Below are 23,385 nucleotides of genomic sequence, written 5' to 3'. Positions count from 1 at the left end.
CTAGCAAGTAGTGGTGAAAGAAACTTTATTATCCGTTGAGAAAATCCGCCGGGAAAATCCCATTTGATCGTGCACAAATTAACGGAAAAGTAAAATAAGAAGCAAACCACAAGATGAACATCGAGGTTTTACGTGGTTCGACACGGACCTGCATCCACAGGCGAGAACAGGATCTTCCACCACGAGAAAATCATTATACAAGGATTTCAATGGATTAACAAACACACACAAAAACCTGCAACCCTTCCCTTGTCCTCTCAACCATGATCGTACACAAAGAGTAGCCCAAGAAGAAATCCAAGAAAACCCATGAGAAAAACCCGAGAAGAAAACCCAAAGAAATATGCGAGTTATTTTCCTTTTTACTTAACAGGTAACCTAATTTTGCCTTCCTAAACCTAATGTAATATTTTTATATCGATTAATGTTGCCGTAAATAGAGCTATTGTTAGATATTTTCACATATACTATGGCGTTTTCTGTATTGTAAAATCTGTATATTAATCTTGTGCAGATTCCATATGACTCCCGTTGCACCGCCTCCAAGTTGCACATGTGCTACAAATCCCTAGAACTTAGAAGAGAGCATAAGGATTTGTTAGATAAAACTCCTTTCCGTCGTTTAATGCAAATCGAACATACGCCCATGAACAGTGTCCTATTAGAACTATTGCTTCCTATTGAGCCCTATGAGATTTCGGACGGAATTTCGTACCGATACTGAAATCTTTTAGATTTGTACCTAGCCTTGTTCAACAAACTTCTATTTTATAAAATAGACTCTAGCATGCCTTGTTCGAGATATTTCAGTTACTTGTGTTCTCGGGCTTTCCTGAATGATTTCCAAGCATTTGTGTTTAACAAACTTCTGTTTTATAAAATAGGGTCTAGCATGCCTTCTTCTACATGTTTCAGTTACTTTGTGATCATGATCAGAAAAACTATTTTGCTCGCATTTTATGTGGCATCTCATGTTGGCTATGATCCCCTCGCGCCAATGCGACATGATATGTTAGCCCTTCCCGCCAATGGGATGTGATACGTTGTCCTTCCCACTAATAGGAAGTGATATGTTGGCCCTGCCGACTTGTACTCTGAGAAATTTGTTTCAATCTGTGCTGCCAGTGAAATAGCAGTTGAGTCTGTGATGTGATCAGCTTACGCACATGAGATTCTGAGTTTTCTATATGGTTACGAGTACTCCGCTTTGGTTTTAAATTTCTGATATTATGGTGCGTGCCCAGTCATTCCTGATAATGCTATGTTTAATCGTCGGTTTTAGCCTTTTGTTCTTGGAATGCTTAAGACCCATCTTGGGCTGTGCTATATTTCTAACTAGCTTTCGAGCTCACTCATGTTGTTCTCATTTTTTTAGATTCTCAGACTTGACATTGCTTGGGACCAGAGAGAGTGGCTACGTAGAGTCGTAGACTAGCTTTTTGAGTTTCTAGTTATTGGATTTATTATTTTATTTTGAGACATGTGAGTAATTGTTCTTCTGGATAATTAGGAGGATTTTTATGGTTTAATTTCATTGGTGTGGACTTAAGTTTTGATGGGTTGCAGTCTTGCAGAGTAACTCTGCCAGTTGGATTTATTTATTATGGAAGATGAAATGCTCCTATTTTTTTTTGGATTGCGGAGATATGAGATGACCAAGCTACCAGATTATTGCCTTCAAAAGATCTACCCCTAGAAATACTCACACTTTTCACTTGGGAAGATGCATAAAGATTAGTAAATCACCACCCTCCATGGAAATGTCCTCCCCCACCCCACCTCTAAAAAAATGAAATAAATCAAAAAGAGATTGAGAAACGAGATCTTCATTTATGTACCTTTTCTATTTAGTATTCAACTATAAAATTGGAGGTTCCTTTTTCCACTGTCTAGTTTCTGCAAGAACATCCACAACTGAAATGATCCAGGGAAAAAAAAAATTTAAAATGCCATCCCTTCTCAAAAACCCAATAAATGGAGGATACCTGGTCTCTGAGAAAAGATGTTTGGAGGCTATTGATGCTTCCTTTCACGAATTTTGCTATGTATATCACATATCTTTAATCAACAACCTGTGTATTGTGATTGTTTCACCTTTTTCCTTTCTGTTTCTGACAGAATTCCTTTTTCTAAGAAAGAATTGTAAACATGCTCCTAGTTCTTGAAAAAACCAAAGGTCTAAACGTTAACCCTGAATTTCTTTTTCCATGAATCTCTTAGCCTTCTTATAAGCCACTTTCAAATACTTTCTAACCCTATCCAAATCCAACCTCACATCTTGATTCTTCAAATATATCTTATGAGTATTCTGCCAATTGTTCTTCACTACAGCTTTAGGGTTCTTCAACACCAAATCATCCTTTCCATATTTCTCTACCAAACTACTCTCTTCAACCTTGATCTTATACAACATGTAGTCCAATCCAAGTTGCTGGGCCGGCGCGCCGAAGCAATTCTCAGAAACCCAATCAAGCCCAAGTGGCATCACTTGTATGAATACGGCGCCGGGCCGGAGAAAATACGAGTAGGTCAGTGCCGCGCCATGGACACCAAACATCGCATGGCTCCTGTTGATCAGCCCATATGCTTCTGGTAGAGATGTGAACTTGTTGGGCTCGAAAACCTCCACATTGAAGCCTACCTCCTCCGCGGCTCGAATCACATTGGCCTGATTGAGGATCACACGGCTGACATTGCCTTTCCGAGAGACCAGTACTAACCTGTCGGGACAAATTGTAATGGTGGATGAACAAAATGCGATTTAGAACAAAGGAAGAAGCTTTCTCTTATAGACTTTATTTTCCTACTTATGCAGGTGACTTCACGGAAATAAGTCCTGAGGATACAATGCCTACGCCAAGAACAAGGGCTGCACCCCGAGTTCAAGACAACGAGTACTTAAAGGAGAAGGGTAAAAGAGGAGAATGCCCTTATTGAAAATGAGACCTTAAGCCTTCTTTTGTAGAAGATAAAAAGACATGAAGGCACCCTTTCATATGAATTCATATGAAATTTCCCTTACATTTTAAAATAGCATTTTTTCACAACATAAGTGGCTTTTGAGTAGAAATACCATTTCAAATAAAAAGAATATATAGGGGGCGCAACTTGTGTCGGGTCGGGTTGAGCTTTTGCTGAAAAATGAGTTGAAATGATCCTGAACCCAACCCAATTTTAAGCTAAAAGCTCAATCCTAATCCCAAAAAACCGAGCCCCAGTTGCACCACTAGAACAGAAGTCTTAGAAAAATCTCATTTTTCTATTTTAAAAATATCGAACAATACCGTGGGCGGGTGGTGGGTGGCGGCAGGTGGTGGTCCCTAGCCGGGGAGTAAGAGCGGTCAAGTAATTGTCGGAAATCGAGGAGGGTCTCGGAATTGGGCATGAGGGAGGGGGTAATGGAGAGATCACCATGGCTTATTAGGCCGAAGGTTACGGAGGGGAAACAATGAACCGCGGTTTCGTTATCAAGACTAATGATCGGATATCGGGTAAGTTGCCTGAGGATCTCAACATACTTTGTGAGCCACCAATTGCGGCAATTGGCAATGACAAGGATCGGATCTTCGCGGAATAAAGAATGGATGGTGACGAAGAGGGGGACGAGGCCGTCATTAAAATCGTGCCAGAAGTTCCCGGTGTACCCGCCGGAGCTGAAGACGAGTGCAGGAGCATCGTGCCGGAAATGACAAGTTCCGGTGGTGAGGGCGCCGGAGGTGGAAAGGGTGAGCTCTTTGATTTGGGACATGACGTGGGTCTCCCATTTGCGAGGGTAAGGACGGATCTTTTGGGTTGTGGGTGGGGTTTGGGTGGTGGGGTCCACTATTAGGAAGGTAGAGTTAGTTGGGTTCATGACCGTTGGGCCGTTGAGAGTGCAGAGATCATAACGGTATTTGGAGCGATCGCAATTGATTGGTGGTTCGTTGAGCACTGGGGCCCGCCAGTCCTCTATTTCTTCTGGAAAGAAGAAAAGAAAGTTTTTTAGTATACGAAAAAATTTCTAAAAATAAAAGAAAAATGGAAAAGTCAAATTATTCGAGAGTTTCAGAAAATGGAAAAATTTTATTAGATTTTTTTTTTTGCATGGAAACTGGCTCCTCACTGCTATTAATTTTGTATTCAAAACTCAATTCCAAATCCAAATACAAAATATGAGGTATCCAGCCTCTAGATCGGCAGTTTCCTTCACCCTCTTTGCTCCTCAACCTCTCCCCTCCACTAGGAAGTCCCCTCTCTTCCCTCTCTGTATCCCTCACCATGAGCTGGTGGATCTATTCATTTTGTATTCAAAACTCAATTCCAAATCCAAATACAAAATATGAGGCATCGAAATGGGTCCTATGAGAATTTGTATTTAGTTGATGGACAAAAGGTGAACATTTCAACATAAAATAACAAAAAAATTAAGAGAACTTATAGTTGATGGACAACATGTGAATATTCAAGCTGAGAAGATACATATTTTTTTGTTCAACGTGAAATCACAAATATAGATGATCCACAATCATGTATCAAGCTTTACCTTGAAGGAGGCTTCAAAATCCTCATTATTAAGAGGTACTTTAGTGCTTCCATTTTGAAGCAGGCTTTGTAGTTGATGGACTACAACACATAAATATTCCTATACTACCCCTTGTTGGTCCATTGGGACGAAGGTTAATGCTAGGTATCCAGCCTCCAGATCGGCAGTTTCCTTCACCCTCTTTGCTCCTCAACCTCTCCCCTCCACTTGGAAGTCCCCTCTCTTCCCTCTCTGTATCCCTCACCATGGGCTGGTGGATCTATTCATTTTGTATTCAAAACTCAATTCCAAATCCAAATACAAAATATGAGGCATCGAAATGGGTCCTATGAGATTTTGTATTTAGTTGATGGACAAAAGGTGAATATTTCAACATGTGAATATTCAACCGGAGAAGATACATATTTTTTTATTCAACGTGAAATCACAAATATAGATGATCCACAATCATGTATCAAGCCTTACATTGAAGGAGGCTTCAAAATCCTCATTATTAAGAGGAACTCTAGTGCTTCCATTTTGAAGCAGGCTTTCCTACTACCCCTTGTTGGTCCATTGGGGCGAAGGTTATTGCTACTAGGTTCTTCAAAAGATGCATGGTTATCAATTCAAGGACACGAGGTGGACTTCCATTTCAAGGGCAAGAAGGGATGTAGGTAGAAAATGTTTTGAGCCAATGTTGGAGTACCTTGAAGGGAGGGTACCTTCTATAACCTAAAGGGTTACACCTCATAAAGCAAAACCCAACTGATCACGACAAAGATATAACACCTAAAGAGAGACCGAGAGACACGAGGATGAGAAAAGATAACATATTTTTAGAAATCCTAAACAAATATAGATGAATCCACCTACTTTTGAAACTGAGCAGTCACAATATTTGGCTACAACCATGATAATTGTTTCTTAATTTTTTTTCCTACGCCAAGCTAAAAAAAGGCATTATCTATCAAGAGGTAGTCTAAACTGAAGGGCGCCCTTGCATAAATAAGGTGAAAGGGTGTCCCCATTGGTTGAAAGTGCATTTAAGCGCATTTATAATAGCGCCGAAGATGTAAAAGTCAGAGCATTAAATGTACTTTCAACCAATTGAGGCGCCCTTTCACCGTATTTATGCAAAGGCGCCCTTAAGTTTAGAGTTCCTCTATCAATTATCAAAGCTTGAAAAAATTGCTTTTCAGGTATAAACCTTGGGAAATTTTTAGTGGTAGCTAAATATGCTAGAAAATACCTCTACACAAAAAAAGAGTGACTTTTGAGAAACTTTATTTTGTTAGAGGACATATATCTGCACAACTATATTTTGATAATGAGAGGAACTCACTTTGTTTTACATGTTTTAACCACAGGTAGATGGCTATTACAATTCCCAAAAAGCTCTCGAAGATTAAGTGTAAAACAAAGTGAGTTGTTCCATTATCAAAACATGGTCAGGGGGGTATTAGTAGCATTTTGTTAATATTAAAGGTAACCATAATATTTTAATGATATATTTGCCCCCTTTTCCTGAGCAATCATAAACATGGTTTTAAATTTCAGTTTCGGCTAAAATTTCGGAATTATCCGAAACCGAAATTTCAGCCGAAATCCAAAAATTTCGGGCGAAATTTGGTATTAGCTCTCGAAACGCCTATTTTTTGGGATGAAATTTCGACCGAAGCGAAATTTTGGTAATTTTAGAATAAAATATTATTATTTTAATACAAAATTTTGATGAAATTCCTGAAATTTCGAACTAAATTTGGTAAATTTCGAGAATTTCGGTTTCGGTCGAAATTTAAAACCATGGATATAAATACTCTAGAGAGGGGCCTGGGAAAGAATAAGGGGCGAATATTTCACTTCCTTAATTATTTCTGAGATACCCTATAATTTGGTGATCACAACCATTGTTTTGGTGGGGCACCACCACTAGCCAACACAATGGGTTCTAGTCCCATGGTAAATGGAAACCCATCATCTTGTTCATATATATATATATTGGCTTGCAAAGAACCAATGGCTGAACATATGTAGCCAAAAGTGGTATTCTAAGTCACCATTGGCAAAAGGGCTGGGATCATCGGATCGATTAGACACATGGGGTCCACCAGATCAACAGCCCCGATCAATGTATCGTCCCACATTTATAAATAATCACCTTTGGTTGAAGGACTGGGATAAAACTAGGGGAAGGGGTTTGACACTCGATAAGGATAACAAATCCATCTGAGCACAATTCATACACGAAAGGGAAATACTACCTTCATTGTGTCGTTAAAATAAGTTGATATAAGCACGACAAAGATCAAATTAAAGGATGCAGAGCTTATAATTTTTTACCCAAGATGATCTTGGCACTCCTACATACATTTTTATATATTGGGACCCTTAGGGAAATGATATATTCGCTCCATTTTTTACTTGGGACAGCCGCTTCTAGTGTAAAAGAGTATTCATAAATACACTAGAGGTGGTCCATAAGTAAAAAAAAAAGAAAGAGGGTGAATATATCACTTTACAATTATTATAGGGAGCTGATATTTCCGCTCCACTTTTAGACTAATCCACTCCGACTTGGAGTGGATTGGTCTAAAGGTGGAGCGGAAATAACCAAACCATAGGGGAGTTGATATTTCCGCTCTCCTTTTAGACCAATCCACTCCAAGTTCGAGTGGATTGGTCTAAAAGGGGAGCGGAAATATCAATTCCCTTATTATATTATTAAGGATTGTCTAGATAATCCACTCCAAGTTCGAGTGAACTGATGCTTGTTGAAAGCAACTGAGAAATGTGGCAAGAAAGAATTGGTCATTCGAAGGCGGCTAGCTGCCTATTTTTTGCGTCCTCTTAATATATCTCTTACTTTTTGTAACAAATAAACTTTTAAAAATGAAACATCTTTGGGATTACGAGATGAAAATGATGGGTCACCAAAGTGGAATTTTAGATGTGTTAATTTTTCTATTGTTAAAAGTTTTAAATTCACTTCAAATGCTTAAAACAATAACAATTTTTTCCCCATTAGATATGTTTTAGATTGTTTTGGTGCCATCTTGTATTTTATAAGAGGAAAGGGTTCCTGCTAACGTTAACGTAAAACAATGTGGGCCCACATTGTTGGGGGGATCCAAAGCATTCATTTGGAAGGCCCTTTCATGGATAGGGTGTCCACAAAAAATCAACTCCATTAGATCATCTTAGGGTGTCCATTTGTAGGGTGAAAAAATAGAAAGATTAGTGGACAAACAGTATCTATCAATTTTCACCCCCACAAATGGACATCCTATAATGATCCAATGAAGCTGATTTTTGGTACAAACCCCACCCATGATGGAGCCTTTCAAATGAATGCTTAGGATCAGCTCAACAATGTGGCCCACCTTTGTTTTACGCTAACGTTAGCAGGAAGCCAGGAACCCTTTCCTCATTTTTATAAAGTTTTTTTATGCTGCTGAAAAAATATATTGTATTTCTTTTAATTATTGTAGGGAAATGTTATCGGCACTACTGTATTTTGATGAGGGCACTCCTCACTTTATTAAAAGTACGGTATGGCCCGCACCATAGGATGATCGAATCCGTACATTAGATGGCCATGGCCTAAATAATTTGTGCCCAAAAAATCATTTCCATAGACTGATTCTAACCCTCCGATCTGAATCTTAGAGTGTTGATCTTTACCCTTGTAGATCACAGGGTTAGGATCAACCTTCCATATAATGGACGGTTTGGATCATTCTATGGTGCGGGCCATACAGTACTTTTTAAATAAGTGAGGAGTGCCCTCATCAAAATACAGTAGTGTTGATAACATTTCCCTTATTTTATTTTTAATGTCTGAATAAGAAGCATACCTAATCCGAAGGAGATGAGGCAGAGATGACACAAGAGTGGAAAGGGAGAGTTATTGCCCATGAAAGGTAGGGTCCACATATGATTTCTCATTAGGGAAGTGTAAATAGAGTCGCCAGACTCGCCACATACAAAGTCTCCCTTTGTTGGGCCCCAACGTAAATAGACCTTTCTGATACAATTATCACCGCAGCATAATCCTAAAACTTTGATTCGGTACCAGTTTCGGACCCCACCAAAATCGAAATTTCTACAGAAATCCGGGGAAACGATAAAAACATTATTTTATTCGATACCAAATTTCGGCCGAAATTTCCGACCGAAATCTCAGTAGAATATTAAATTAATTTTAAAAAACAGGTTTTTGGGTTAAATTTTGGAAATTCGGGACGAAATTTCGTTTTTTCCGACCGAAATTCCGAAACTTCAGACGAAATATGTAAATATATTTGAGGTACAATCTATTGTGGCCATGAATATAGACGGTTGGATTTGTGTTTCACAATCCATAGCAAATCCCTAACAGATAAAAGAGAAGTAAATCTGTTTAATTGAAAGGTTAAGAAACTAAAATAGAAATCAAGGATTCACGAATCAACATACCTTTAATCTCTGATGAACTCATCGGAAACTTTCTTGAACTTCTCCAGAAAGAGATTTGATGAAGCGAGAAGACGATTAAAAATCCGAGACACAGAATCACTCCTGTTGAAGTTTTTCTCTTCATTTCTTAAAATATGGGATTTGGAACTTCAGATCTGAGATTAGAAATTCCTCTTAATTGGATTTTGAGAGAGCGAAGAATTTAAAGGGAGGGGGGAGGAGGGAATAAAAGGTGGGGGCCACGTGGGCCATATATGATATTTCTTGGAAATGATATATTCGCCTCCTTATTCTTCCCTTGGACAGCCCCCTCTAGTATATTTATCTACACTTTTATACTAAATAAGGTGGCCTAAGGAAGAAAGCGGGGAGAATATAACATTTCCCGAAGATTATTATATGCTAATTTTTCTTACGAAACACCACGCTGGCGTTCTTTGAATTGGACAACAGAAATGGTATAAAGAATAAAACTTAGATTTTTAATGGGGACCTGATTTGTTCGCCACGCTGGTAAGATAATTCGCCCCTCTTGTAAAGTGATTTGACGTTATGAGGCGTTAAAGTCTGCCTCAATTCACGTTAAGTGGGGCGCATTATCCGACAGGGGGGCGAAAAAATCATCTCTCTTTTTAATTAGCACTAAAGAACCAAAGCTAGAAATAGCCACGTGGTTTATATCGGGCTTGCCACTGATCTAACGGTGCTGATCGTGCCTCGACAGTGCTGATCATTAGGAAATGCCATGTCTACGGTGGGTCCTACATTGTGAAATGCCATATCATTATTCAAAGCTTTAAATGGGGAAATGTTTGAGACTTGAAAATGTAAGAATATTTTTGCCCCATTTTCTTCCTAGGACCACCCACCTGCGGTGTACTTATACTATTTTTTTCCCATGAACAGAGCCCTATTAGAACTATTGCTTCCTATTGAGCCCTATGAGATTTCGGACGGAATTTCGTACCGATACTGAAATCTTTTAGATTTGTACCTAGCCTTGTTCAACAAACTTCTATTTTATAAAATAGACTCTAGCATGCCTTGTTCGAGATATTTCAGTTACTTGTGTTCTCGGGCTTTCCTGAATGATTTCCAAGCATTTGTGTTTAACAAACTTCTGTTTTATAAAATAGGGTCTAGCATGCCTTCTTCTACATGTTTCAGTTACTTTGTGATCATGATCAGAAAAACTATTTTGCTCGCATTTTATGTGGCATCTCATGTTGGCTATGATCCCCTCGCGCCAATGCGACATGATATGTTAGCCCTTCCCGCCAATGGGATGTGATACGTTGTCCTTCCCACTAATAGGAAGTGATATGTTGGCCCTGCCGACTTGTACTCTGAGAAATTTGTTTCAATCTGTGCTGCCAGTGAAATAGCAGTTGAGTCTGTGATGTGATCAGCTTACGCACATGAGATTCTGAGTTTTCTATATGGTTACGAGTACTCCGCTTTGGTTTTAAATTTCTGATATTATGGTGCGTGCCCAGTCATTCCTGATAATGCTATGTTTAATCGTCGGTTTTAGCCTTTTGTTCTTGGAATGCTTAAGACCCATCTTGGGCTGTGCTATATTTCTAACTAGCTTTCGAGCTCACTCATGTTGTTCTCATTTTTTTAGATTCTCAGACTTGACATTGCTTGGGACCAGAGAGAGTGGCTACGTAGAGTCGTAGACTAGCTTTTTGAGTTTCTAGTTATTGGATTTATTATTTTATTTTGAGACATGTGAGTAATTGTTCTTCTGGATAATTAGGAGGATTTTTATGGTTTAATTTCATTGGTGTGGACTTAAGTTTTGATGGGTTGCAGTCTTGCAGAGTAACTCTGCCAGTTGGATTTATTTATTATGGAAGATGAAATGCTCCTATTTTTTTTTGGATTGCGGAGATATGAGATGACCAAGCTACCAGATTATTGCCTTCAAAAGATCTACCCCTAGAAATACTCACACTTTTCACTTGGGAAGATGCATAAAGATTAGTAAATCACCACCCTCCATGGAAATGTCCTCCCCCACCCCACCTCTAAAAAAATGAAATAAATCAAAAAGAGATTGAGAAACGAGATCTTCATTTATGTACCTTTTCTATTTAGTATTCAACTATAAAATTGGAGGTTCCTTTTTCCACTGTCTAGTTTCTGCAAGAACATCCACAACTGAAATGATCCAGGGAAAAAAAAAATTTAAAATGCCATCCCTTCTCAAAAACCCAATAAATGGAGGATACCTGGTCTCTGAGAAAAGATGTTTGGAGGCTATTGATGCTTCCTTTCACGAATTTTGCTATGTATATCACATATCTTTAATCAACAACCTGTGTATTGTGATTGTTTCACCTTTTTCCTTTCTGTTTCTGACAGAATTCCTTTTTCTAAGAAAGAATTGTAAACATGCTCCTAGTTCTTGAAAAAACCAAAGGTCTAAACGTTAACCCTGAATTTCTTTTTCCATGAATCTCTTAGCCTTCTTATAAGCCACTTTCAAATACTTTCTAACCCTATCCAAATCCAACCTCACATCTTGATTCTTCAAATATATCTTATGAGTATTCTGCCAATTGTTCTTCACTACAGCTTTAGGGTTCTTCAACACCAAATCATCCTTTCCATATTTCTCTACCAAACTACTCTCTTCAACCTTGATCTTATACAACATGTAGTCCAATCCAAGTTGCTGGGCCGGCGCGCCGAAGCAATTCTCAGACACCCAATCAAGCCCAAGTGGCATCACTTGTATGAATACGGCGCCGGGCCGGAGAAAATACGAGTAGGTCAGTGCCGCGCCATGGACACCAAACATCGCATGGCTCCTGTTGATCAGCCCATATGCTTCTGGTAGAGATGTGAACTTGTTGGGCTCGAAAACCTCCACATTGAAGCCTACCTCCTCCGCGGCTCGAATCACATCGGCCTGATTGAGGATCACACGGCTGACATTGCCTTTCCGAGAGACCAGTACTAACCTGTCGGGACAAATTGTAATGGTGGATGAACAAAATGCGATTTAGAACAAAGGAAGAAGCTTTCTCTTATAGACTTTATTTTCCTACTTATGCAGGTGACTTCACGGAAATAAGTCCTGAGGATACAATGCCTACGCCAAGAACAAGGGCTGCACCCCGAGTTCAAGACAACGAGTATGCCCTTACTTAAAGGAGAAGGGTAAAAGAGGAGAATGCCCTTATTGAAAATGAGACCTTAAGCCTTCTTTTGTAGAAGATAAAAAGACCAGAAATTCTGATGTTCGCGATTCTTCATCCACCGATGCAGAAAATGCTCCAGTATGAATTCATATGAAATTTCCCTTACATTTTAAAATAGCATTTTTTCACAACATAAGTGGCTTTTGAGTAGAAATACCATTTCAAATAAAAAGAATATATAGGGGGCGCAACTTGTGTCGGGTCGGGTTGAGCTTTTGCTGAAAAATGAGTTGAAATGATCCTGAACCCAACCCAATTTTAAGCTAAAAGCTCAATCCTAATCCCAGAAAACCGACCCCAGTTGCACCACTAGAACAGAAGTCTTAGAAAAATCTCATTTTTCTATTTTAAAAATATCGAACAATACCGTGGGCGGGTGGTGGGTGGCGGCAGGTGATGGTCCCTAGCCGGGGAGTAAGAGCGGTCAAGTAATTGTCGGAAATCGAGGAGGGTCTCGGAATTGGGCATGAGGGAGGGGGTAATGGAGAGATCACCATGGCTTATTAGGCCGAAGGTTACGGAGGGGAAACAATGAACCGCGGTTTCGTTATCAAGATTAATGATCGGATATCGCGTAAGTTGCCTGAGGATCTCAACATACTTTGTGAGCCACCAATTGCGGCAATTGGCAATGACAAGGATCGGATCTTCGCGGAATAAAGAATGGATGGTGACGAAGAGGGGGACGAGGCCGTCATTAAAATCGTGCCAGAAGTTCCCGGTGTACCCGCCGGAGCTGAAGACGAGTGCAGGAGCATCGTGCCGGAAATGACAAGTTCCGGTGGTGAGGGCGCCGGAGGTGGAAAGGGTGAGCTCTTTGATTTGGGACATGACGTGGGTCTCCCATTTGCGAGGGTAAGGACGGATCTTTTGGGTTGTGGGTGGGGTTTGGGTGGTGGGGTCCACTATTAGGAAGGTAGAGTTAGTTGGGTTCATGACCGTTGGGCCGTTGAGAGTGCAGAGATCATAACGGTATTTGGAGCGATCGCAATTGATTGGTGGTTCGTTGAGCACTGGGGCCCGCCAGTCCTCTATTTGTTCTGCAAAGAAGAAAAGAAAATTTTTTAGTATACGAAAAAATTTCTAAAAATAAAACAAAAAAGTAAAAGTCAAATTATTCGAGAGTTTCAGAAAATGGAAAATTTTTATTAGATTTTTTTTTTTTTTTTTTTTTTTTTTTTGCATGGAAACTGGCTCCTCGCTGCTATTAATTTTGTATTCAAAACTCAATTCCAAATCCAAATACAAAATATGAGGTATCCAGCCTCTACATCGGCAGTTTCCTTCACCCTCTTTGCTCCTCAACCTCTCCCCTCCACTAGGAAGTCCCCTCTCTTCCCTCTCTGTATCCCTCACCATGAGCTGGTGGATCTATTCATTTTGTATTCAAAACTCAATTCCAAATCCAAATACAAAATATGAGGCATCGAAATGGGTCCTATGAGAATTTGTATTTAGTTGATGGACAAAAGGTGAATATTTCAACATGTGAATATTCAACCGGAGAAGATACATATTTTTTTATTCAACGTGAAATCACAGATATAGATGATCCACAATCATGTATCAAGCTTTACCTTGAAGGAGGCTTCAAAATCCTCATTATTAAGAGGTACTCTAGTGCTTCCATTTTGAAGCAGGCTTTCATACTACCCCTTGTTGGTCCATTGGGGTGAAGGTTATTGCTACTAGGTTCTTCAAAAGATGCATGGTTATCAATTCAAGGACACGAGGTAGACTTCCATTTCAAGGGCAAGAAGGGATGTAGGTAGAAAATGTTTTGAGCCAATGTTGGAGTACCTTGAAGGGAGGGTACCTTCTATAACCTAAAGGGTTACACCTCATAAAGCAAAACCCAACTGATCACGACAAAGATATAACACCTAAAGAGAGACCGAGAGACACGAGGATGAGAAAAGATAACATATTTTTAGAAATCCTAAACAAATATAGATGAATCCACCTACTTTTGAAACTGAGCAGTCACAATATTTGGCTACAACCATGATAATTTTTTCTTAATTTTTTTTCCTACGCCAAGCTAAAAAAAGGCATTATCTATCAAGAGGTAGTCTAAACTGAAGGGCGCCCTTGCATAAATAAGGTGAAAGGGTGTCCCCATTGGTTGAAAGTGCATTTAAGCGCATTTATAATAGTGCCGAAGATGTAAAAGTCAAAGCATTAAATCTACTTTCAACCAATTGAGGCGCCCTTTCACCGTATTTATGCAAAGGCGCCCTTCAGTTTAGAGTTCCTCTATCAATTATCAAAGCTTGAAAAAATTGTTTTTCAGGTATAAACCTTGGGAAATTTTTAGTAATAGCTAAATATGCTAGAAAATACCTCTACACAAAAAAAGAGTGACTTTTGAGAAACTTTATTTTGTTAGAGGACATATATCTGCACAACTATATTTTGATAATGAGAGGAACTCACTTTGTTTTACATGTTTTAACCACAGGTAGAAGGCTATTACAATTCCCAAAAAGCTCTCGAAGATTAAGTGTAAAACAAAGTGAGTTGTTCCATTATCAAAACATGGTCAGGGGGGTATTAGTAGCATTTTGTTAATATTAAAGGTAACCATAATATTTTAATTATATATTTGCCCCCTTTTCCTGAGCAATCATAAACATGGTTTTAAATTTCGGTTTCGGCTAAAATTTCAGACTTATCCGAGACCGAAATTTCAGCCGAGATCCAAAAATTTCGGGCGAAATTTGGTATTAGCTCTTGAAACGCCTAATTTTTGGGATCAAAATTTCGACCGAAATTACCAAAATTTCAAAAATATTATTATTTTAATACAAATTTCGACAAAATTCCTGAAATTTCGAACTAAATTTGGTAAATTTCGAGAATTTCGGTTTCAGTCCTCACCGAAATCTGGTCGAAATTTAAAACCATGGTTATAAATACTCTAGAGAGGGGCCTGGGAAAGAATAAGGGGCGAATATTTCACTTCCTTAATTATTTTTGAGATACCCTATAATTTGGTGATCACAACCATTGTTTTGGTGGGGCACCACCACTAGCCAACACAATGGGTTCTAGTCCCATGGCAAATGGAAACCCATCATCTTGTTCATATATATATATATATTGGCTTGCAAAGAACCAATGGCTGAACCGCCTGAACATATGTAGCCAAAAGTGGTATTCTAAGTCACCATTGGCAAAAGGGCTGGGATCATCGGATCGATTAGACACATGGGGTCCACCAGATCAACAGCCCCGATCAATGTATCGTCCCACATTTATAAATAATCACCTTTGGTTGAAGGACTGGGATAAAACTAGGGGAAGGGGTTTGACACTCGATAAGGATAACAAATCCATCTGTGCACAATTCTTACACTAAAGGAAAATACTACCTTCATTGTGTCGTTAAAATAAGTTGATATAAGCACGACAAAGATCAAATTAAAGGATGCAGAGCTTATAATTTTTTGCCCAAGATGATATTGGCACTCCTACATACTTTTTTATATATTGGGACCCTTTATTAGGGAAATGATATATTCGCTCCATTTTTTACTTGGGACAGCCGCTTCTAGTGTAAAAGAGTATTCATAAATACACTAGAGGTGGTCCCTAAGTAAAAAAAAAAAAGGGTGAATATTTCACTTTACAATTATTATAGGGAGCTGATATTTCCGCTCCACTTTTAGACTAATCCACTCCAACTTGGAGTGGATTGGTCTAAAGGTGGAGCGGAAATAACCAAACCATAGGGGAGTTGATATTTCCGCTCCCCTTTTAGACCAATCCACTCCAAGTTCGAGTGGATTGGTCTAAAAGGGGAGCGGAAATATCAATTCCCTTATTATATTATTAAGGATTGTCTAGACAATTCCTTTTTATTATTACATTTTTTCTATGGAAAATGATAGGAGAACTGATGCTTGTTGAAAGCAACTGAGAAATGTGGCAAGAAAGAATTGGTCATTCGAAGGCGGCTAGCTGCCTATTTTTTGCGTCCTCTTAATATATCTCTTACTTTTTGTAACAAATAAGCTTTTAAAATGAAACATCTTTGGGATTACGAGATGAAAATGATGGGTCACCAAGGTGGAATTTTAGATGTGTTAATTTTTCTATTGTTAAAAGTTTTAAATTCACTTCAAATGCTTAAAACAATAACAATTTTTTCCCCATTAGATATGTTTTAGATTGTTTTGGTGCCATCTTGTATTTTATAAGAGGAAAGTGTTCCTGCTAACGTTAACGTAAAACAATGTGGGCCCACATTGTTGGGGGGATCCAAAGCATTCATTTGGAAGGCCCTTTCATGGATAGGGTGTCCACAAAAAATCAGCTCCATTAGATCATCTTAGGGTGTCCATTTGTAGGGTAAAAAAATAGAAAGATTAGTGGACAAACAGTATCTATCAATTTTCACTCCCACAAATGGACATCCTATAATGATCCAATGAAGCTGATTTTTGTTACAAACCCCAATCATGATGGAGCCTTTCAAATGAATGCTTAGGATCAGCTCAACAATGTGGGCCACCATTAGCAGGAAGCCAAGAACCCTTTCCTCATTTTTATAAAGTTTTTTTATGCTGCTGAAAAAATATATTGTATTTCTTTTAATTATTTTAGGGAAATGTTATCAGCACTACTGTATTTTGATGAGGGCACTCCTCACTTTATTAAAAGTACGGTATGGCACGCACCATAGGATGATCGAAACCGTACATTAGATGGTCATGGCCTAAATAATTTGTGCCCAAAAAATCATTTCCATAGACTGATTCTAACCCTCCGATCTGAATCTTAGAGTGTTGATCTTAACCCTTGTAGATCAGAGGGTTAGGATCAACCTTTTGGGGTACAACCTATTTAGGTTGTGGCCCATATAATGGACGGTTTGGATCATCTTATGGTGCGGGCCATACAGTACTTTTTAATAAAGTGAGGAGTGCCCTCATCAAAATACAGTAGTGTTGATAACATTTCCCTTATTTTATTTTTAATGTCTGAATAAGAAGCATACCTAATCCGAAGGAGATGAGGCAGAGATGAGACAAGAGTGGAAAGGGAGAGTTATTGCCCATGAAAGGTAGGGTCCACATATGATTTCTCATTAGGGAAGTGTAAATAGAGTCGCTGATAAAGTCGCCAGACTCGCCACATACAAAGTCTCCCTTTGTTGGGCCCCAACGTAAATAGACCATTCTGATACAATTATCACCGCAGCATAATCCTAAAACTTTGATTCGGTACCAGTTTCGGACCCCACCAAAATCGAAATTTCTACAGAAATCCGGGGAAACGATAAAAACATTATTTTATTCGATACCAAATTTCGGCCGAAATTTCCAACCGAAATCTCAGTAGAATATTAAATTAATTTTAAAAAACAGGTTTTTGGGTTAAGTTTTGGAAATTCGGGACGAAATTTCGTTTTTTCCGACCGAAATTCCGAAATTTCAGACGAAATATGTAAATATGTTTGAGGTACAATCTATTGTGGCCATGAATATAGACGGTTGGATTTGTGTTTCACAATCCATAGCAAATCCCTAACAGATAAAAGAGAAGTAAATCTGTTTAATTGAAAGGTGAAGAAACTAAAATAGAAATCAAGGATTCACGAATCAACATACCTTTAATCTCTGATGAACTCATCGGAAACTTTCTTGAACTTCTCCAGAAAGAGATTTGATGAAGCGAGAAGACGATTAAAAATCCGAGACACAGAATCACTCCTGTTGAAGTTTTTCTCTTCATTTCTTAAAATATGGGATTTGGAACTTCAGATCTGAGATTAGAAATTCCTCTTAATTGGATTTTGAGAGAGCGAAGAATTTAAAGGGAGGGGCGGAGGAGGGAATAAAAGGTGGGGGCCACGTGGGCCATATATGATATTTCTTGGAAATGATATATTCGCCTCCTTATTCTTCCCTTGGACAGCCCCCTCTAGTATATTTATCTACACTTTTATACTAAATAAGGTGGCCTAAGGAAGAAAGCGGGGAGAATATAACATTTCCCGAAGATTATTATATGCTAATTTTTCTTACGAAACACCACGCTGGCGTTCTTTGAATTGGACAACAGAAATGGTATAAAGAATAAAACTTAGATTTTTAATGGGGACCTGATTTGTTCGCCACCCTGGTAAGATAATTCGCCCCTCTTGTAAAGTGATTTGACGTTATGAGGCGTTAAAGTCTGCCTCAATTCACGTTAAGTGGGGCGCATTATCCGACAGGGGGGCGAAAAAATCATCTCTCTTTTTAATTAGCACTAAAGAACCAAAGCTAGAAATAGCCACGTGGTTTGAGACTTGAAAATGTAAGAATATTTTTGCCCCATTTTCTTCCTACGACCACCCACCTGCGGTGTACTTATACTAATTTTTTTCCCAATTGGGGTGGCCAAGGGAAGAAAGAGGGACGAATCTATCATTTACTTTTAAAATTACACAACGTGGCGTGTGAGGCGCCACGTGGTTGCGTAGATGGTGAACGTCAACGGCAGCTAACACATGACATATGTAAAGTAAAGGCGAGGAATGCTAAACTCAAGGGCCCCCTTAAAAAATCCAAATGTAAGAGCGCCTTTTTGGGTTTATAATGGTACAGAGAGTGACTAAGTCCGTCTCTCAGGAATCAGTTAAAAGTGGTGTGAATCATCTACATGGGGTGCGAATTTATCATTGCCTAAATTTGCTATTTGTAATAGTTTTTTTTTATTTTTCTTACATTAGGAATACAAATATTCCATGAATTTTTTTAATGGTTGCCAATCGTGCCCTAAAAGAATAATAAGTGAGATTGATATCTAGATTAACAAATAATTAACTCTATAATTAGTAAATGTTTAATTTAATAATGAAGGGTCTCTTTCGATACCACTAATATCTGTTCTTATTTACAAATGAGATTGACTTGCAAGATGTTCTTCTGTTAGAATATGTGAGATGGTTTGAGATTCACCGTTGGATCATATGGTGTCAGATTAGGCAAGTTGGTCGATTGAGGTAAACCCATTAGATTAGGCAGCTAGATTGAATTAGTAAGTAGGGTAGATTAGAATATTCTATAGTTATTTCTTTCTATGGTAAACTTGATTTCGTTCTATATTTATCATGTAAGTGCTCTATATAAGCACGACTGATTCTCCTTGAAATTCATCCAAGAATGAGTGAAAATTCAAAATTCTTCATCTCGTCTCGAAGAATAAAAATGACCATAATCTAATACAAACGTAAAAAAATCAACGGCTTAAATAAATCTATAGGATTTATTTTGGGAGACGATATTTTCACCCCTCTGTAGTACGCATTCGCCCCCTTTTAACGTGATTTTGACGTCAAAAAGCGTTAAAGTTGCCCACTGTTCACGTTAAAAGGGGGCGAATGCGTACTGCAGAGGGGTGAAAATATCATATCCCTTTATTTTTCATCTTGGTCGATAAAAGGTCTAGAATCATCCCATGAGGGTGCTTTCAAAGGGATTAAAGCTGAAATTGTGATGGCAATCAATATTCAAGGACTAGATTATCGATTGATGTACATGTGCAAGTGGTTCCATGCTTTACATGGGCATTTTTCTTAACAAAAATGTTGCTTGTCTTAAGAGATATTTCCTTTAAAAATAAGATTATTCTAAGTTAGTCTTATTTGCAAGTTAGACATCACAACCGCATTGAAAGCCATTAATTAAGATATACAGATATTTTCTTTAAAAATAAGTTTATTTTAAGTTAGGCTTATTTGTAAGTGTGACAACACAACTGATTTGGAAGCCATTATTTAAGATAAGTTTACTTTAACATGCGTGAAGTATGTTGTCGTTTAGTATTTAAAGAGCTTTTGAGAACTGTAATATTCCCCTGACAACCCTTTAAATACTAAACGATAAGATGCTTTCGTGCATCTTATTGAAACGGTGGAGTGTTGATATCATTTCCCATTATTTTTACGGTATCCAAAGAGGCCCATAAGTCAGCAAAGAATTGCTCTTACTCAATTGCATGCCTAAATACTTTTCTTCCTAAGACCATTTCCAAATCCCAATGTCCCCTCTCTCTTTTGATGTCATACTGGGAAAGTCCCCTTTTTCCCTTCATTTCTCAATTTGTGCAGAGGCCATGCTAATAATCTTTGTATCATTTCAATTTTAACGGATGTCTCTGAAGAAACTTACTGAGAAAATTCATTTTGTTCATGAGATGCTCTCAACATTACCCGGGATGACATATAAGCATAGGGCTATTTGTGTGAAAATTGACATGGAAAAGGCTTATGTTATATGGTATAAGCTAATAGTTCAAAAGACAAAACTCTAGTTGCAATAGGATTTAAAGTAAGTGGCGGAAAATCCTTAATCTCCATTTCCTCTCTTTCCATTCTTTGTAATGGCACCCTACTACATGGTACACTCCAACAAAGGAATTAGATCGACAAGATTACCCACTCTCCCCACACCTATGTCTCATTTGTATTTAGACCCGGCAAAAGGGCGGGCCGGGTTTGACCCGGCCAGTACGGGTCCGGGTCAAAATGACCCGGAAAATTTTACGGGTCACTAAGCTTGGACCCGCACCCGGCACGTACGGGCCGGGTAGACCCGCGGGTCACAGTTTTTAGTAAATTTTTGTTTTTTTTTTTTTGTTTTTATAGGTATTTGCTAGCCACCTTCTCCAAAGGCTACTTCTCGCCCATCCTTTGCAATTGTATATGTTGAGAGATTTGTCTTATTAGACGTGGTGAAAACTACACGGAAATACTGTTTCTGGAAAGAAAGGTGGCTAGCAATAATAAGTACTGAAAGAAGATAGCAATAATAATCATGAGGTAATAAAGTTTTGGAGGAAAATTACGGGAAAAGTACTGTAAAGTAGAAAAATTACGGAAAAAAGTAACGAAAAGGGTACCTTTATATGACAATTATGGGAAAAACTACAAAAAAGAGGTATAGAAATATGATAATTACTCCTTTTCAAAAAAAAAAAGAAATATGATAATTACTGAAAAACTACTTTGTTTCACTTCTACGGGCACCCACGGGTCAACTTAGAAACGGGTCACAAAATGCTGACCCGGACCCGGAAATTACGGGCGGGCCAGGTCGACCCGCGGGTCCGGGTCAATTCTTGCCAGGTCTATTTGTATTGAAACATTTTCCAACCTTACACCGATTAAGGTTACTCAGGATGGTCAAATCATCACACCCCTCCTTTGTGCGTATGACACTATACTGTTCCCAAAGGCCTTTCTTAAAAATATCCATGCCATAAAAGTGTCCGCCGTAAGTTTCAATCAATTCAAAGTTAACAAGAAGAAGTTCCACCTTGGGTTCTCTAACAATTTTCATCCTCAATATAAGAGAACAAGTCAACCCCAAGAGACATATGGCCAACAGGTTTCCAGGTGGAAGGGTGTGCTCCTCCTATGGAGCTTTCAGCAGTTAACCCTCATCAAATCTATGAAGGGAATAGTATTGTTGTCATGCCCTGGCCCCACTGTGTAAATATTGTCAACTTCTGAGTTTTCCCACCCTCCCCCGTTTTGTAGCAATAATTGTGCTCGACCCACTCCGCAAGGCCATGACCAACCCACTCTACAAGGCCCGCCCCTTGGAGATGCTAAAAACACGTCCACATAAGGAGAAAGAGAGTTCACATTTGTATCTTAGGAACTTGCTCTCCCTTTCCGATGTAGTATCTTACAATCCACTCTCGCCCAGCGTCCTTGCTGGCACACCGTACTATGAGAAGTACGGCTCTGATACCATTTTGTCATGACCTGACCCCACTATGTAAATATTGTCTGGCTCTAGGCTTTCTTACCCTCCCCGGTTTTGTTTTCCAGCAGCACTAACAATGCTTGACCCACTCTGGGGGGCCACCCGTTGGAGATGCTGAACACAAGTCTACATAGGGAGAAGGAGAGTTCACGTATATAGCCAAGGAACTTTCTTGATCTCCCTTTCCGATGTGGGATCTTACAATTGCTAGCCATGCCTTTGCGTATGTCAAATTGCCAACTTCAATACATCGCTCATAGATTAAGCAACTTCAAAGAAATTAAACTTCAGTAAATCTAGGATCAGGACCTTCAAATATATATTCATCTAAGCTCATAATTTATAGATCTAGAATGACATCAGCACATACAACAGATCTATTCAAACTATCTTACAGATCTTTTGAAAGTTATCTGAAACTAACATGGAAGATAATCAATATGCACCGGATCCTCTACTGACTTTCTGGATGATTAGAATTCCGGATTTTACAATCCATTATCCTGGATTTTAAGTACGAATGTAAGTTTTAGAATTCCCTCCCCCATCTTGAGATTTCTGAATCCTGAAAACACAGGACGATCTCCTACTCTCTCGCTTGATGGAAAAAGGGCAAAAATTCATAAAAAAAACGACGTACGCTCTCATTCTTCTCTAGTCTCCCATCCAGGATTTTGAGAATATCCAAGATTCTAAAATCCGCGTATCCAAACGGCCCCTTAGTGCTCTACTCATAAAAAAACTCTAATCAATTAATTAATCTAATCGAGATTGATTCAATTAACTACTAATTCACATTAGTTTAATAAGGGCCACACTAAAACATCCATGTTAGAGTCGGACATTTTAGATGCACTGATTACCTCTTTACCCTTTAATAATCAATTAAGTAATAAGTAAATCATGTAATTTCACACTTAATCTTCTTCTTTAATCCAAAGCATAGATTTAAGATCAATGTTACCCACATAAGGTCTTACAACTTCTTCTACCACGAATCCGACAATTGTAAGGGGCTTCGTATGATTAAATGGGAGACCATTTCTTCTTAAAAGGCGAATGTAAGACTTGGAACTATGAAATCTTGCCTAGATGAACAAGTCTTTCTCAGCAAAACTAGTGTGGCATATTTTACATCATCTTAAGTGAATTTGGACCAACTTATGTGTACAAAATTAGTAACCTTTCTTCTACGTAGCAGCTGCAAAGCATGGCTCGTGTGCAAGGAAGGTAACCCTCGAGTACGAGACCCGCTCTTACTCTCGAGGACAGCAAGAAAACCCCCTTGAAACTCATGCAAAAAGAAATCAAAACGTAGATTTCTAGGATGCGAGATTTTTATTAATCTTGAATTCTTAGATTGATTACAAAAGCCCTAATGAGTGTTTATATATCACACTCAAAGGATAAACATAGAAGGAGATTAGCATAATCATGGAAAGTGTGACAA

At 38.6% G+C, this 23,385-nt stretch overlaps 2 protein-coding genes and 1 pseudogene across 4 annotated transcripts; all 3 read right to left on the bottom strand.

Annotated features, from left to right (window-relative positions):
* Window positions 1–1,810: 1,810 nt before the first annotated feature.
* On the bottom strand, window positions 1,811–9,125 carry LOC143863790 (xylan glycosyltransferase MUCI21-like). Of its 2 annotated transcripts, none has more exons than XM_077374556.1 (3): window positions 8,960–9,125; window positions 3,285–3,957; window positions 1,811–2,720 (listed from the first exon to the last, which is right to left on the bottom strand). In XM_077374556.1, the coding sequence occupies exons 1-3, from the start codon at window positions 9,081–9,083 to the stop codon at window positions 2,186–2,188; spliced, it is 1,332 nt and encodes a 443-aa protein (XP_077230671.1). In that variant the 5' UTR covers window positions 9,084–9,125; the 3' UTR covers window positions 1,811–2,185. The 2 variants fall into 2 exon arrangements, with proteins under 2 accessions (XP_077230671.1, XP_077230679.1); XM_077374564.1 differs by lacking the exon at window positions 8,960–9,125 and adding an exon at window positions 8,359–8,466.
* Window positions 9,126–11,021: 1,896 nt separating this feature from the next.
* Window positions 11,022–17,949, bottom strand: LOC143863775 (xylan glycosyltransferase MUCI21-like). 2 transcript variants are annotated; one of them, XM_077374548.1, is made up of 3 exons: window positions 17,787–17,949; window positions 12,539–13,211; window positions 11,022–11,931 (listed from the first exon to the last, which is right to left on the bottom strand). In XM_077374548.1, the coding sequence occupies exons 1-3, from the start codon at window positions 17,908–17,910 to the stop codon at window positions 11,397–11,399; spliced, it is 1,332 nt and encodes a 443-aa protein (XP_077230663.1). In that variant the 5' UTR covers window positions 17,911–17,949; the 3' UTR covers window positions 11,022–11,396. The 2 variants fall into 2 exon arrangements, with proteins under 2 accessions (XP_077230663.1, XP_077230657.1); XM_077374542.1 differs by lacking the exon at window positions 17,787–17,949 and adding an exon at window positions 17,174–17,388.
* Window positions 17,950–20,233: 2,284 nt separating this feature from the next.
* On the bottom strand, window positions 20,234–20,329 carry LOC143870143 (U6 spliceosomal RNA; annotated as a pseudogene).
* Window positions 20,330–23,385: the final 3,056 nt, after the last annotated feature.

This window comes from Tasmannia lanceolata, unplaced genomic scaffold (assembly GCF_043159265.1).
Source record: "Tasmannia lanceolata isolate RefF3 unplaced genomic scaffold, GAP_Taslan_0.1 ptg000003l, whole genome shotgun sequence".
In the NCBI taxonomy this organism is placed as follows: domain Eukaryota; kingdom Viridiplantae; phylum Streptophyta; class Magnoliopsida; order Canellales; family Winteraceae; genus Tasmannia; species Tasmannia lanceolata.
This window is presented reverse-complemented; position numbering and strand designations above follow the sequence as displayed.